This window comes from Dipteris shenzhenensis, chromosome 24 (assembly GCF_047967505.1).
Source record: "Dipteris shenzhenensis isolate YYH24624 ecotype China chromosome 24, Dip_SZ_1.0, whole genome shotgun sequence".
Lineage (NCBI taxonomy): Eukaryota > Viridiplantae > Streptophyta > Polypodiopsida > Gleicheniales > Dipteridaceae > Dipteris > Dipteris shenzhenensis.
Genome location: NC_141619.1, coordinates 14,587,528 through 14,605,331, shown reverse-complemented (window position 1 = coordinate 14,605,331; position 17,804 = coordinate 14,587,528). Strand labels below are relative to the sequence as shown.

At 42.6% G+C, this 17,804-nt stretch overlaps 1 protein-coding gene across 1 annotated transcript; it reads right to left on the bottom strand.

The window, feature by feature from the left end:
* Positions 1–506: 506 nt before the first annotated feature.
* Positions 507–1,402, bottom strand: LOC147886254 (uncharacterized). Its single transcript, XM_087395967.1, has 2 exons — positions 1,176–1,402; positions 507–1,053 (listed from the first exon to the last, which is right to left on the bottom strand). Exons 1-2 carry the CDS (start codon positions 1,375–1,377, stop codon positions 521–523), a joined length of 735 nt encoding a protein of 244 aa, XP_087252093.1. The 5' UTR covers positions 1,378–1,402; the 3' UTR covers positions 507–520.
* Positions 1,403–17,804: the final 16,402 nt, after the last annotated feature.

Sequence of the window (17,804 nt, the reverse complement as noted above, 5' to 3'; positions counted from 1 at the left end):
CACTACATGGGGATTTTTAAAAGACACACAACAAAGGGGACCATTACACTAGAATTCTTACAAATTGTCAAAGAAGGGACTATTATATTGAATGGCAATTTTTATGAAATTTCAAAGAAGGGATCGGTATACTCAAATTACAAAACATCTTTATTCTCAATTTATATTATCTCATTCTAAACCCAAAAAACCCTTACTCCGAGAGGTTAAGGATTATTGAGGGATAAGGAGGACATTCGACAAGAAGAAACTCAAACTACAACCATCAACAACAAAGTGGATCTTTGTAACTACAGCCATCAACAATAAAGTGGATCTTTGTAGACATCATGCTAGATTATCTTGTAGTTATTCTTTATAGATACAAAATAATATTTGCTCATAAAGCATTAAACTAATATATTTCAATGTGAAAGTAATATGCTCGCTAGTAGAAATGTATCGCGTTTATTATAGCCATGCAGATCGGAGACACGCGAGAGGCAAATACTACTAAGGGAAGGCAAATGCGTACATATTACTAAGCAGGTGGGACGGAAGGCACTAAGGGAATCGAAGGAGGCGGCACGAACCCAAATGGAGGAAAAGGAGGTAGCGGAGGGAAGCTAAAGCCCGGGCTTGGGGGAATCGATTGTTGTAAGCTTCGAAAGCGGCTTGGGGACATCCTTCGGAAGCTTGGAAGGCCTTGCCTAGGTAAGAAACTGAAGGGGAAACGCAGCACAGAAGGCGAAAGCCTTCCTCTTTCCTCGACCGATTTGCTATTAGGGGCGATGCAGAAGCTTGGCAGGGATTTGGGTTGATAGCTGAGCGAGACAGCAAAGTCGATGAATTGTTCCTCCTGCTTGGGTTGCAAGGCAAGAGCAGCCGTGGAGGATCGAGTAGTGCGTCTGCACGAGCTGAGCGGACTGCCGACTAGGCGAACCTCACATTGTTGTAATCGATAGCTGGCGCTGAGATGAAGGCGAAATGCACCGTGGTGATCCGTAGATGTTTCGACTGTGAAGCGAGGGCTGTTAGCGTTTGTTGTCTGGCACGTCAAAGCGACTGTGGCACCTACAGAGCACGATAGAAAGAAGAACTTAGAAGCTTTACTATGAGAACAAACTTCCCAATGTTGCAGTAAGGCGAGCAAGGAATGCTAAATGCTAGAGACGGAAAAATAAAGAGGGCATTACCAGAAAGGAGGAGAGAATTGTTGGTGAAGCGATCTTCATGGCAGAGATCGCAGAAGGCATTGCCTGCGAGGGTGATGGAAGTGGGCGTGCCGTGAGGGATGCTAGCAACTGCAAGGGGGCTTGAGATGGCGGAAAGAGCAGCCAGCAATAATATTAAGCTTAGGCGAAGAGAAAAAGGCAGTGTGATGGGGGAGCAATCCATGGCGGAACTTGAGCTAGAACGCTATGCAAAGGCTAACGATCAGTGGATAATATATAGTGAGTTTCATGAGCCCAAATTTTCAAAAGGATCAGAAACCTCAACAATGCCCGGAAATGGCTTGTGGCACTCAACCGAACAGCAATCTCGTTCAACCGTACTCACCTCCTTTTTCCAATTTTCTCCTCTTTTTCCCACAACATGGCAATCCCCCTATGGCCCTCCTCTTTGAATTTAACTAAATTAATCTTTGCTATCTATGTGCCGAAATTTCCAACAGTACTCACCTCCTTTTTCCAATTTTCTCCTCTTTTTCCCACAACACGGCAATCCCCCTATGGCCCTCCTCTTTGAATTTAACCAAATTAATCTTTGCATCTATGTGTCTATATGTAGGCAATTGAGTGGCCTTTCTACTTGTTCCACATGTAGCATTGTGTTTGTGTGTGTTGCTCCATGTGTGGTCTAATTGAAATCGATAAATTGTTATCGTTTCTTTGAATTGCAAGACCAATTGAAAGGTTTGCATCACTTTGTTCTAAGCGCATAAATTAGCATAGAGACAAGCACAAAGCTTCTAAATGCAAAAAGAGATGAAGCAAAAGGACTTGCACAGAGTCCATCCATTTGGAATCTACTTGCGATGCATGCATCTTTCCAAGAACTACCTAGGTGTACTTTGAAGATGCAGTTGACAAGCCAAAATAACAAACTACTATGAATGAAGAAATGGAAGCTTTGTATAAGAATAATACTTGGGAATTATGTGAGTCGTCATGGTAAAAAATAAGGTGGGAACAAGATTATAAAAGCGTAGGTCAATGGTCGAATCTTTCCCTATATAGAGTTATAAATATTAGCCCACCTACCACTTTTAGAGAGAATTTATCAAATTTGAGGCTCTCAAAATTAGCCCACCTTTATTTTTGGGCTAATTTATCAAATTTAAAGCTCTAAATATTAGCCCAGCCAACCTGGAAAAGGCTTTAAATTAGCCCTTGGGCTAAAATTCGCCCCTAATTTTTTCCTTGTATGTGACCTTACACTAGGAAGGAAGGCCATAGTTGAATTAAAAAACCCCTCCTTGTTATTGTAATCTTGTTTAAAATTTTCAATTAGTTAAACTAAAATACCCCTCCATTTGAATACACATGGTACATTAAACTTTTATGAGGTTAACACCTTTGAGTCTTGTTCCCTTATCCATCTAGTTTTTCTAGTGGCATTGTTCACGAGTTGTGCACCCATCCTATGGTATGCTTAATAGATTCAACCTATTTAGAGCCCTTAGACTCACTAGCAACAACCACCTCTAATTCTAGAATCAAATTTATTTTCTCCTTCCCCACCTTCCTCTTCCAATCAGATATCACATTTTGTTTTTCCACAGCAAGGTCTCGCATAATGTACTACTGAGGTTTATCTTCATATGGTAGCCTCTATCTGAGGGGGTTTCCTATAGCATGTTTCTATTTGATACATGTCTTGTCCTGTGACTACTAGTCCTTAGATTCATTTCTTGGTGGTGGGAAAAATCACCACAATCCACCTCAATGTCGTGAGTAGGTGTAGCATATGCCCTAGCTAAAAATTTGCCTACAATACATTATTTAAAATTTTTGGACTTATGTAAAGTCCAATTTGAGAAATGGACTAAAAAACAGTCCAAAATTTTTGAATATACTAGTAATGTTGTTTTTTGAACTAGATTTGACAACTCAAAACAAAAGATTTAGTGATTAAGTACATACTTCTTATGATGCATATCTTACTAAGGATAGATAGTATACTCTTCTACTACTTAATATGATCATGAAAATCTTGCTATTAAAGTATTTGCAAGTACATTGAGCTACTATTACCTAAGAGCATCAATAGATCACCAATTCTCTTTGAAAGGTGGTGTACATGTATTGGCCTTCATTCAAAAACTTTTCAATATTTACATTGAGCTACTATTGCCTAAGAACATCAATACATCACCAATTCTCTTTGAAAGGTGGTGTACATATTGACCTACGTTTACGTACTAAGAACAGATTCAATGCATAACCAAATCTCTTCAAAGGTGGTCTACATAAACATCTTCATAACTTCTCATATGAATTGAGCTACTATCACCTAAGAACATCAATAGATTACCAATTCTCTTAGAAAGGTGGTGTAAATAAACACCTTTATGTATAAGTGGGATGCACACACACCTTTATGACCATTTCTTTTAGAAAGGTGGTGTACATAAACCCCTTAGAAAGGTAGTGTACATAAATCCTTTTCTGTGTAAGTGGTTGGTATTAAAAAACACCCTTAACTATAAAAATACATTGACATAAAGTTTAAAATACACCATTAAGTATAAAATGGAACTCATAGACAATCTTTATACACAATAATGAGAGTAAAGAAATCAAAAAAGTACTTAACTTTTTATTAGATATTCGCTTTACATAGAAGTTCAAAACTTGTGATAATTACAAAGCCGTCAGCCATCATGTTCCAGTACCAATGTCCTCAATGCCAAGCCCTTGACTACCCGGGTCCTGACTAATAGGCTGCTCTAAGACAGTACCAATGTCCTCAATGCGCCCTTGACTACCAGGGTCCTGACTAATAGGTTGCTCTAAGACTGGAGTCTTAGTAGCAGGGTCCTAGCTAGTACCGTCTTGCCTAGTAGTCTGCTCTTTAGTTCCAAACACCTAACTAGTAGGTAGCTCTAGAGTCTCATGACCAAGTTCTTGGTGAGTAGGGTCCTGAGTAGGGTCCCGACTACTAGGTTTCTGACTAGTAGGCTGCTCTGGAGTCTGTAAGTTCATGTTTCATCCTCATCATCACCTGAGCTAGAATCATCACCCTCAAACTCATTACCCTCTTCTTTGACATTTTCCTCTTCAAAGAAGGTAGTGCAACTGTAATATGTGTCAAAGAACTCAATCTGATTGGGGTGTCAATGACATTTACATTTCTACCTTGGCGTAGCAATTTCTCAGCAGCAGCAAAACCCATTCGATACAATGCTACTTCCCACCCATCATTCAGTAAATTCTTTGTCATCTCTAGTATCACATCAAGATCCATCGGCTTTCTGTAATCCACCATTCCTACATCAAGCTTAACCTTATTGTCCTCAAAGTAATGAAGCTCGAGAGTCCTTAAAGGAATTTTGATTAGATTGCCACCACCCCTGGATAAGAAGCACATCAAGAAAGGTTGCAAGACTTGAATGGTAGTGTCTTCCAAGACAGTCATATGATTGCATAGGACTATACCATGGTATACTTTTGAAAGTAAATACCCAAATGCAGATGTCAAGCTCACCTACAAGGCATCCCTTTGTGATTCTGTCATGAACAGGACCAACGTTGATCTTTTGTTTTCTACCATAGGACCTTTTATGATAAACCGCACAAGTTCAACTATCCATGACACTGCAAGGTCTTGCAATTCATCTATGAAAAATACACATGGCTTCTCCCAAGCATCACCGCTCATTGTTATGAAATTCTATGTATGTATGCCATTGATGTGTGCAAAATTTGTATCATTCTTTGATGCAAGATATCATAGGAGAAGTTGAATGGAGAACCATCATCCAAACCACCAATTTCTCTACCTTGGGCAGTGGACTGCAAGGCCTTTTTCTTGATGTCCATATATTCTGTCTCAACAACCTTTGGCATTTTAGCTCTTAGATCCTTTGTTAGTGTGGCATCTGCATCCATTGAAGCAACCACTTTCTAGCCCATGTCTTATCAAGGAGTTGACCTAGGCTAAGCACTTTCTTCTTATCCACATCAATTGACTTGCCAGCTAACTCATCATCAGATTTTAATAAAAACAATAGTGCCGAGAGAGCAGCCTCACTTTGAATCATTCAGGTGACCACTTCATCCAAGTTGCTATGCTTGCTCTTCTTTCCAAAGAAGCAGTCACCGCTGAGGATCTTCTTGCATACTTCTTGTGTTATTGTATCTGGAACAAACCTTAATGCTCCACCAAAATAGACATTGGTTTCATTATTTCTTTCCTCTGAGTTGTAGTGTGCTCTGGTGCCTCAAAGGATATCTTTCATGTTTCATATGCACGGCAAACATCCACCATGCTTTGAAACACTGAGTCCTCTCGCGGAAGTCAATACAAGTAACATCCTTGTATCTTGCAACGGCGGTGTTCAGATCCTTGGCCTCAACCTTATTACTTGGTATGCCTTGCGTATTGCTTACAACACCTTTCAAGCATCTATAGAACTGAGTCCTCTTTGCCATGTACTCAGATGTAGGTCTCTTGCCCTTCACTGTTTGTGGCTTTCCACAACCCACCAATAACTCCCTTGCCTTTATCAGGATCTCAGAAATAGAAGAGCTTTTTTTCAACCTAAATGGAGCAGAATTCAGTCTTTCTGATTCTAGAATGTACTTTGAGTCTCATTAAATATGCATACATGACAAATGACCCGTTGAAACTTTTCCATCCACTCAATCTATGGCAAGTTTCCTTTTCTTCCCTCATCAAGGGCGATCCTGCAAGCTTCACAAAAGTGTTGCCCATCAATGGGCTCAAACTTGCATCTTTCCAAGAATCTATTCTTTCCTAGCATGTATCTCTTCTCGATGTCAGTCCCATATTGGCTTTGGTACAAAGCCTCTCCACGAACAAAGTCACTCCTTTTTTTCAAGCCTGAATGGGCCCCCCGACTCTCCTTAAGAAGAGGGGATTAACCCCCCCAGAACCTATTGCACGCACAACAGGCCCCCTCCCTTGGGGCTTAGGGGAGGTTGATTACCCCCCCCTAAATCTGTTGCGCATGCAACAGGTTCAGGGGGGGTTAATCACCCTCCCATCTCCCCCTCACCTTGCCCTACGAGCCCTCGCCCCCCTTGTGCTATGACCTCTCCCCCGCTCTACGCATCCCCTCTCACTCAACTCACCCACCTCGCCTCCCAGTGTCGCCCTTGCCAACCCCTCCCCCCGAGCCTTGCTCCCCCTCCCTCGAGCCTCACCATTGCTGCCCAGGCCATAGCCCCTCCCTCGCAAGCGCCGCCTCACCTCCAAGCCCCTGCCTCTGCAAAAAAAAAAGGTCGCCCAGAAGGGGAAGGGGAGGGAGGGAGAGGAGGGAGAGGATTCATCGCCAGAAGGGGAGGGGGAGGGAGGGAGAGGAGGACATGCTAGAGGAGGGATGAGAGGGAGAATAGAAGGAACAGGGAGAAGGAAGAGGGAGAGGGGATGGGAAGCAGTAGGAGAGGGGAAGGTAGGGAGGAAGGGAGTACTTGGGTGGGGAGGTGGTGGAGGAGCTTGAGGAAAGTTGTGAGAGAGAATGAGGAGAAGTAGAGTTTTATAGGAAATGGGTAGCTTTTAGGTCGTTAGTTTTTTTGGTTTTTAAGGTTTTTAAAGTTCTTTTAGGTTCACTGTAAGTAGAACGTTCTTCATTCTCTCTTTCATTCAAAGTTCATTCTTTCACACTCCACGCTTCTCTCCTCTCATCAACTTGTTCTAGGATTCTCAAAATTTTCAAAATGTTGCAAGAGGTGAGTTCATTTCCAACCTATTGCGTACGCAAGAACTTCTAAGAATCAAGTTTTTGAAAAATTTGATTTTTTTTTCAAATCCGATTCTTTTCTCAAAAACCTGTTGCGTACGCAACAACTTCAAAAAACCATCTTTTGTATTAAATCTTTTTTCCCACAAAAGGTGTGTGCAAAGTATTGTGCCCATCAGATATGCTTTAGATTGTCGATCAAGCATAAAACACCGTTTTTGCCTTACTGTAATGCACAACCATAAAAAAATATGGTCCTAGGTGTGTTATTCAAACAAGTACTTGTCAGATAGGGGCTCCACTCTGCACCCAAGTTAAGTTCAACTAGTTTGAGGTGCATGCAAAGTATTGTGACCATTGGATATGCTTTGCATGGTCGATCATGCATTATACACCGTTTTTTCCCTAGTGATATGCACATCTGTAAAAAAACACGCCCTTAGGTGTGTTATCTGGCCAAGTACTTATCGGATGGGTGTGACTTTTTGCAAACAAGTCAATTCCACGTAGGTTGAGGCATAGGAAAAGTATTGTGCCCATCGGATATGATTTTCATGGTCGATCAAGCATTAAATACCTTTTTTGTCTTAGTGTTATGCACATCCGTAAAAAAACATGCTTCTAGGTATGTTATCCGATCAAGTACTTATGGGATGGGTGCGCCACTTTGGATTTAAGTCAATTCCACCTATTTTAAGGTGTGTGTAAGATATTGTGCTGATCGAATATGCTTTGGATTGTCGATCAAGCATAAAACACTGTTTCTGCCTTAGTGTAATGCACAACCATAAAAAACACGGTCCTAGGTGTGTTATTCAAACAAGTACTTATTGGATAGGGGCTCCTCTTTGCACACAAGTCAAGTTCATCTAGGTTGAGGTGTGCGCAAAGTATTGTGACCATCGGATATGCTTTGCATGGTCGATCACGCATTATACACCGTTTTTTCCCTCGTGATATGCACAACCGGAAAAAAACACGCCCTTAGGTGTGTTATCCAACCAAGTACTTATTGGATGGGTGTGCCTCTTTGCAAAAAATTCAATACCACCTAGGTTGAGGTGCAGGTAAGGTATTGTTCCCATCAGATATGCATTGCATGATCAATTGAGCATTAAATACCATTTTTGCCTTAGTGTCAAGCACATTCGTAAAAAAACACCCTCCTAGTGTGTTATCCGATCAAGTACTTATCGGACAGATAGGCCACTTTGGATGCAACTAAATAACACCTAGGTTGAGGTGTGTGCAAATTATTGTGCCCATCGGATATGCTTTGTATGGTATATCATGCATTAAACATCGTTTGTGCCTCAATGTCATGCACAACCATAAAAAAACATGCTTTTAGGTGTGTTATCCGACCAAGTGCTGGATGGGTGTACCACTTTGCATGAAATTCAATAACACCATGGTTGAGGCTCCCACAAAGTATTGTGCCCATCGAAAATGCCTTGCATGGTCAAGGGATTTGCCTTAGTGTCATGCACAACCATCCAAAAACACAGTCCTAGGTGTGTTATTCAAACAAGTGCTTATCGGATGGGGACATGTCTTTGCACACAAGTCAATACCACCTATGTTGAGGTTCACGTAAAGTATTGTGCCCATCTAATATGCTTTGCATTGTCAATCACGCATTATACACCATTTTCATCCTTGTGTTATGCACTACCGTAAAAAAATGCGCTCCTAGGTGTGTTATCCGAACAAGTACTTATGGTATGGGCACGTTACTTTGCATACAACTCAATACCAAATAGTTTGAGGCATATGCAAAGTATTGTGCCCATCTGATATGCTTTGCATAGGCAATCAAGGCTTTGCATTGTTGATCAAGCATAAAACACCGTTTTTGCCTTAGTGTCATGCACAACCATAAAAAAACACGGTCCTAGGTGTGTTATTCAAACAAGTACTTATCGGGTGGGGCCTCCGCTTTGCATGCAAGTTGATTTCAACTAGGTTGAGGCACTTTCAAAGTATTGTGCCCATCGGATATGTTTTGCATGGTCGATCACACATTATACACCGTTTTCCCCCTAATGATATGCACATGCGTAAAAAAACATGCTCTTAGGTGTGTTATCTGACCAAGTTCTTATCGAATGAGTGTGCCTCTTTGCACACAAGTCAATACCACCTAGTTTGAGGTGTAGGAAAAGTATTGTGCCCATCGGATATCTTTTGCATGGTCAATCGAGCATTAAATACCATTTTTGCCTTAGTGTCATGCACATCCGTAAAAAAACACACTGCTGGGTATGTTATCCGATCAAGTACTTATCGGATGGGCACGCCACTTTGCATGAAATTGAATAGTACCTAGGTTGTGGTACATGCACAGTATTGTGCCCATTGGATATGATTGGCATGATATATCAAGTATTAAACACCATTTGTGCCTCAGTGTCATGCACAACCATAAAAAAACATGATCCTAGGTGTGTTATTCAAACAAGTGCTTGTCAGATGGGGGTTCCACTTTGTATGCAAGTCAATACAACCTGGGTGGAGGTGTGTGCAAAGTATTGTGTCCATTGGATATTCTTTGCATTGTCAAGATCAAGCATTAAACACTGTTTTGGCTTTAGTGTCATGCACAACCTTCAAAAAACACAGTCCTAGATGTGTTATTCGAACAAGTACTTATGGGATGGGCACGCCACCATTTTTGCCTTGGTGTCATGGACAACCATAAAAAAACACAGTCCTAGGTGTGATATTCAAACAAGTACTTGTCGGATGGGGGAGCCACTTTGCAAGAAAGTCAAGTTCAACTAGGTTGATGCGTGTGCAAAGTATTGTGTCTATCGATTATGCTTTGCATGGTCAATCAGGCATTATATGAGAGTGCTCTCAACGGAAGCAAGAATGGAAGAGAGAGAAACAGAGAGCCACACAAGTTTTGGTGGGTGCAGGACCCTAATCTTCTTTTTCATTCATTTATATATGTGTTTGAGTATTGTACATAACCGGGGTAAAGGCACAGTGACCTTTAACCCCCACAAGCTCCCACTTAAAGGACAATGTGACTTTAAGGGAGAACAACCAGTGAGCATACTATCCAATGCCCATCAATACACGACAATACTCAAACTGCTAACTACGTAGACTCCGTCAGCATAACTGCAGGGTTATCATCTGTATGAACCTTGACAAGCTCTATGCACTTGTCCTCAAGTACCTCCCTGATGAAATGGTACCTGACCTCAATGTGTTTAGTCTTTGCATGAAAGACCAGATTCCGTGCTAGCTGAATAGCACTCATGGAATCACTATGCAATGTCGGTACACTTGTATGAATCCCCAAATCTCCCACTAGCCGATCAAACCATATAGCCTCCTTGCAACCCTCTGTGGTTGCAACATACTCAGCCTCTGTGGTAGACAAAGCAATGCACTTCTGTGCGCGAGACATCCATGACACTACACCACCTACAAAGGTGAACACATAACCAAAAGTGGATCTCCTACTATCCACATGCCCTGCATAGTTTGAATCTGTGTACCCAAGTACACGCATGTCTTCTCTACCAAAGCAGATGCACATCTCCTTGGTACCCTTCATGTACCTCATGATGCACTTAACTGCCTCCCAATGCCTCTTTCCTAAATTAGCCATATATGGCTAACAACTCCCACTGCAAATTCAATGTCTAGTCTAGTAGCTATCATAGCATACATAAGACTCCCAACTGCTGATGCATAAGGAACCTTGGCCATCATGGCCCTTTCCTCATCTGATTTGGGACTATCTGTATGACTCAGTTTCACATATGGAGGCAATGGAGTACTCACTGCCTTCCCCCCCTCCATATTGAAACGCTGCAATACTTTTGTAACATACTTCTTCTGTGAAAGCCAAAGGAGTTTCCTACTCTGATCATGCGTGATGCGCATACCAAGAATATGACCTACAAGTCCCAAATCCTTCATATCAAAGGCCTCATGTAACTTGGCCTTTAATGCATCTAGCTCATAAGTATTCTTGCAAGCCAATAGCATATCATCCACATATAGTGCCAGGATTATCAGGCTATTATCCTTAGCCCTTTTAGTGTAGAGGCAGTGATCAATTTCACTCCTTTTAAAACCCTGGGACCGAATGAAAGCATCAAACTTTTGATACCATTCTCTAGGCGCCTGCTTAAGACCATAGAGACTCTTCTTCAGCTTGCAAACTAAATGCTCTTTGCCCTTTTCTTCAAAGCCTTCTGGCTGGACCATGTAAATTTCCTCATGCAAATCCCCATGCAAGAAAGCTGTCTTGACATCCATCTGCATAAGCTCCATATCCTCTGATGTCACTAGTCCAAGCATGCATCTAAGTGTGGTCATCTTCACAACTGGAGAGAATATCTCGTCAAAGTCCACACCCTTCTCTTGCTTGAACCCTTTAGCGACCAAACGGGCCTTGTACCTAGGCACATCATCACCTGTGACCTTCATCTTGTAGACCCATTTACATGGCAATGCTTTCTTTCCATGTGGCAAAGAAACCAAGTCCCAAGTCTTATTCTTCATAAGTGAACTCATCTCTGATTGCATAGCATACTCCCACTTGCATTGATCCTCGCGCATCATAGCCTCTCTATAGCAAGAAGGCTCCTTGCAATCAGTAAGCATCACATAGTCTACCCCTGGAACAAACCTATCAGGAAGTTTAGACACTCTAGATGATCTTCTCAAGGGCATTTCAGCTTGCTGTCCCACCTGCATATCAGCCACATTTGGCTCATCATTTCCACCAATAGATGATCCATCATCTACCCTTGATTGTATACCTATGGGAGCACTTGGTGGTACCATTTCTTGCACATTTGGTGCATGGACAACTTGCTGTCTTCTCATTGAAGACTACATCATGGCTGCGTATGATCTTCTTTGCTTCTGGATCCTAGAGACGATAGCCCATCTCTCCACTTTCACCATAACCCAGAAAGATGCATTTCCTAGACTTAGGATCTAGCTTCTTTCGAAGCTCTTTCGGCACATGTGCATATGCCTCACACCCAAATATACGCAAATGAGAGTAAGAGGGCTTCTTGCCACTCCATGCCTCTTTAGGAATACCACCATCCAAACTCTTACTAGGTGATCTATTGATCACATGCACTGCAATCTTCATTGCCTCAGCCCAAAAATCACCAGAAATACTTGCATTGGAAAGCATGCATTGCAACCTTTCTTGAATGGTACGGTTCATCTTTTTTGCAACTGGATTTTGCTTTGAAGTACGAGGGGATGTGAGCTCCCTCTTAATCCCACATGTATCACAGAAAGTCATGAAAGAGATACTCTCCACCATTGTCAGTCCGTAGGCATTTAAGCATTCTACTTGACTGATTCTCAACCAAGGCCAGCCATTTCTGAAATACCTAGAACACATCACTCTTCCAAGCTATAGCATAAGCCCACACTTTCCTAGTTGCATCATCAATGAATGTTACATAGTATTCAACCCCGCTTAATGACCGTGTAGGCATGGGACACATATGTCTGAATGCACCAAATCAAGCTTTTCAAACTCTTTCTTTCCCCTTATTTTATGGGCTGATTTAGTCTGCTTCCCATAGAGACAGTGCTCACAAAATTCAAAATCAGAGAAACTCAAATGCGGTACATAACCCAATGGCATAAGAGTTTCATTCCATTCTGGCTCATGTGCCCCAACCTGCAATGCCACAAAGAAGTGCTTGGCTGCTCGGTTATTGCAACAATATGATCAAATACCCTTGATACATGTAAGGGATACAAAGTCCCACACTTGGCACCCTTGGCCAAAAGCATAGAGCCCTTCTGAATTTTCCAACTTTGAAAGCCAAAAGTGGTGTGAAAACCAGCATCATCTAGCTAACCCACTGAAATAAGACTCTTAGTTAACTTAGGCACATGTCTCACATGTTTCAAAATAAATGCAAACCCATTTGCAAAAGAAAACTTTATGTCATCTACTCCCACTATGTCACATGCATAGTCATTTCCAAGATGCACACAACCTGTCTTTCCACTATCATAAGTGGAGAACCATTCCCTATGGGGAGTAACATGGAATGAAGCACCAGAATCCAAAATCCAATCCTGGGAATATGCATCATATGAAGTGGTAAGCAACTCTACAGATAAACTAGACATAAAGAGAATGTCATTGTCACTATCATGTGTGACTGCATTGATCTCCTCAATCTTCACTTTTCCTTTGTCCTCCCTTGGACTCTCTTCCTTTTGATTTGCACCCCAATTTGCATTCTTTTTCTTATCCTTTTGCTCTCTTTTCAGCTTGTAGCAATCCTTTTTCATATGGCCCTTCTTGCCACAGTGGTAACACTCAATGTTCCGTGCCCTGGATTTGCTACGAGACTTCCCTCTTTCTTGGGACTTCCCCCTGAACTGTGATCTACCCCTTTGCACATTTCTCGCACATTTAAGGCTGCATCCTGCTTGTTGCCGTCCATAGACTTCCGTCTAATCTCCTTGGCCAATAAGCTTCCCACAACATCATCAAATTTCAGTACTCCACTAGGTGCAGAGTTACTGACAACTATACGGAAGGTATCCCATGAGGATGGCAATGAACATAAGAGAAATATTGCCTTAGTCTTTGCATCAAAATTCATCTTCTGAGCCTGAGCTGGCTGAAAATAATATTGAATTCATTCAAGTGAGAAGCAATGGAGACCCCTTCCTTCATCTGTAGCTCAAACAACCTCTTCATGAGGTAAACTTTATTAGAGGCAGTTTCCTTTTCATAAGTGGCACACAGTTTCTTCCACAAATCTTCCGTAGTCTGCTCATTTACTACTGTGAAATAAACTGACTCTGCAAGATGAAATCTAATAGTAGACTTTGCTAATGCATCCAACTCATTCCAATCATCCTCGGACATATTTGCAGGCTTAGCTTCATTCCTTGCCAAGGGTTTTATCTACTTCTTTTGAATAAGCACATCCCTTATCTGTTCTTTCCACAAAGAAAAGTTTGTCCCATCAAACTTTTTCATGTTGAAAAACTCCTTTTCAGACATGGAAGAGGATGCCATAATGCAAATGAAGCAAAATTCCAAATGCTAGTGCCTGTAAGAGAGAATCACACCAAATACTAGGTGCACCCAAATGTGTATGCCACAATAGAGTGAAATATCACCAAAACTCAAAGCTCAAAGCATCAAAAGATGCAGCTGACTCATGTGCATATACTATGCATCCATATGAGCAAATCTGGCCCAAAAGAAAATGTCAACTGCAATGGCAATCCAAAATGCCAATAAGTGCCAAATGACTCAAGCATAAACACCGTCCACTAGCATATGCATAAATAATATCTCATCCAAGAGAGCATAGCACTATCAGTGCATCACCTGCAATGTGTCAAAGCTGTCCCTCAGCATAAAATAGCATCCATGTGCAAAGCGTCCATAAAAATAGCATCCCACAAGGCAATTTAGGCCTATTAGCACATCCAATAAGGACCGCAATGCATCCAAATGGCCTATAAATCATCCATTGCAACCCAATGCACACCACGAATGAGCACACACTGCTCAAACTACAACCAGAGTGATCTACATAAGGTATGCTCAAGAAATCATAGTCCCACGGTAATGACCGCTACTGAAAATAGAACTTGAGATGCCTCAAAACATGGGCGCCATTGCATAATTAGAATCAACAAGAAAATTTGCAAATATCTCTCTTCTGTCGGAACTCCAAAATCCCAACCGATGAGTGAGAAATGGGAGTCAACACTTATCCACTGCCATGTGGCATAAATCTAAGGTTTCAAAACCTTAGAATGAAAAATGCATAACAGAGAGACGAAATCGAATACACAGAGATCTATAACTCTGAAAATCCTCCACCGAATCTCACAAGAACTGATAGGTAGGGGTTTTTGGGCATCCGGAATGCAATAGGATAGACAGTGTTGAAAACCGTGGTCTCAATCACTGGGTCCAACACACGGACTGAAAAAAGTTTTTGGAAATAGAGCTATTTGTAAACTCCACCGAAGTGCGAATGATGAGCAACATAGAAGTTTTAAGACCTCTTGAGTCCACCGAAACTGACAGATGTGCAAATGGTTGCTCCAAACTTAAGTTCCAACACCCAGGCAGAAAAACGCAGAAACTGACACACTAAGTCGGAAATCCAATGAAATGATCCCAGATTCAAGAATGAAGGTGTTTCCAAGCTCTTGAAGTGAAGTGGATACCAAAAGCAAGCAATAGTTGCCTCTACAAGCCAATACGGAGTCTTTGTCATCGAACGGAACAGGGAAAAGCTCAAAAAATGACTTTTTCTTTGAAAACACTTAACAAGCTCTCAAAACCACTTCGCAAAACTAAAGTGACTTTTCCAAAGATTCCTCCAAGGTCTCTACACACTCGGAGGCAAGTAAAGTCACCGACAAAGCTTCCCACAGAGCTTCTCCTTCCTCTACAAAGCTACTGAGCTTCCAAGCATTCATGCACACTCAGCTAGATCACCCGGGCTCTGATACCAGTTGAGAGTGCTCTCAACGGAAGTAAGAACAGAAGAGGGAGAGAGAGAAACAGAGAGCCACACAAGTTTTGGTGGGTGCAGAACCCTAATCTTCTTTTTCATTCATTTATATATGTGTTTGAGTATTGTACATAACCGGGGTAAAGGCACAGTGACCTTTAACCCCCACATTATGCACTGTTTTCCCCCTAGTGTTATGCACATCCGTCAAAGAAACGCTCTTAGGTGTGTTGTCCTACCAAGTACTTATTGAATGGCCGTTCCACTTTGCATGCAACACCATACCACCTATTTTGAGACATGTGCAAAGTATTGTGCCCATCGGATATGCTTTGCATGGTTGACCGAGCATTAAATACCGTTTTTGGCTTAGTGTCATGCAGAACCATCAAAAAACACGATCCTAGGTGTGTTATTCAAACAAGTACTTATCGGATGGGGATGCCACTTTTGCACACAAGTCAATACTACCTAGGTTGAGGAATGTGCAAAGTCTTGTGCCCATTGGATATGCTTTGCATAGTCGATCACGCATTATACACCATTTTGTTCCTAGTGTTATGCACAATCGTTCATAAAATACGTTTGCATGTGTGTTATCCAAATAAGTACTTATGGGATGGGTGCACCACTTTGTATGCAAGTCAATACCACCTAGGCTGAGGCGTGCACAAAGTTTTGTGCCCATCAGAGAAATGTAGATGCGATAATATTAGCAAATTCTCGGTATGTGTATATGTGTGTGTGTGTGGCAAACAATTTTGATACAACAAAGTAAACACCTCGTGCACAAATCATGCACTTCATACCTTCAGTATTGTGTCGAAATAAATGCTGAAATAAGGTTGTTGATGAAGGATAAATACGCCCTTGAATAAAATCACAGTTGTTGTATGACCACGATAGGATCGCTTTGACACTTCTGATTTCGCCCACATGTAAGTTTGCAAATAGTATACAAAATTGTATAATAATATATTAATAGTTTGCAAATGTGTATGGCAAGTGAGTAATGGGAAGTGGAAGTGAGAGTGAGGAGGGAGGAGTGGAATGGGAGAGGGGGAGGTAATAGGGGTGTATGATAATAAGTATAAAAAATAGTATAATAATATATTAATAGTTTGCAAATGGCAAGTGAATGGGAAGTGGAAGTGAGAGTGGGGAGGGAGGAATGGAATGGGAGAGGGGGAGGTAATAGGGGAGTAGGATAATAAGGGAGTGAAATGAGTGAGGGGAGCTAATAGGGGATGAAAAAGAGGAGAGTGGGATGGGGAAATATGGGATTTTGGGAAATGGAAGGGTGGGATGCGGAAATGGGAGGAGTATGGGACATGGTGGAAATGTGGGATGGGAGTGGTGGCAATGGGAGAGGAAGAAGAAATGGATGGGGGGGAGGGCCAATGGAAGATTGGGATGAGGGATGGGGGTCGAATGGGAGAGGGGGAGTAATGGGAGCCAATGGGAGAGGGGAGGAATGGAAAGCCAATAGGAGAGGAGGAGGAAAACCTAGGTTTTCTTATATATAGTCTTCCTTGCCTTCATTCATTCTCCCCTCATTTCATTGAAGCAAGAAAGCAAGGACGAGCAAGAAAGCAAGGAAGGAACAACAAGAAAGCAAGAAAGAGCAAAGTTACAAACTTTTTCCAGGTACTTGTAAATTTTTTTGATTAAATTTTTATCTAAGTTTTGTAGATTTGTTTTTTTTAAATTTGAAGAGAGAGAGAGAGGAACTAGAGAGAGAAAGTTTAGAGAGAAAGAGAGGAGCCCTGGGGGCTGCGGCCTCCAGGAGGAAGAGGGAAGTGGAGGGGGGAGAGAGAGGGAGGAAAGGAGGGAGGGAGGAGAGAGAGAGAGGGGTATGAGAGAGAGAGAGGTTCGAGAGGGAGGTGGGGGGATGGAGGGGAGGAAGCCGCTAGGGCCGGAGGGGGGAGGCAGCGGCAGAGGGGGGGGAGAGCAGAGAAGGAGGTAGGCGAGGAGGTAGTGAGAGCAGCAGTGGGAGGGGAGGAAGGGCGGCGGGAGGGGAGGAGGGGCTACAGGAGAAGGGGCGGCGGGAGGGGAGGAGCGATGGGAGGGGAGGAGGGGCGGTGAGAGGGGAGGAGGAGCGGTGGTGGGAGGGGAGGAGGGGTAGCACTGGGAGGGGAGAAGGGGCAGCGGGGAAGGCAGAGGGGAAGTGGAGAAGGCGAGGAGGGGGGGAGGTAGTGAAAGCGGCAGTGGGAGGGAGGAGGTTGCGGGAGGGGTAGTGGGGAGGGCAGAGGGGGGCAGCGCGGTAGGTAGGAGAGGCACTACATGGGGGTAGGGAGGGGGACACAAAGGGGGGCGGCGCAGGGGGAGGGCAGAGGGGGGCAATGTGGGGAGGGCAGAAGAGGGCCACATAGAGAGGGCGGGGGGGATGGTAG

Coding starts and splice junctions, on each gene's coding strand:
- LOC147886254 (XM_087395967.1), bottom strand. CDS start 1,377: ATGGATTGCTCCCCCATCACACTGCCTTTTTCTCTTCGCCTAAGCTTA. Junction 1,054..1,175: donor CAATTCTCTCCTCCTTTCTG/GTAATGCCCTCT, acceptor CGTGCTCTGTAG/GTGCCACAGTCGCTTTGACG.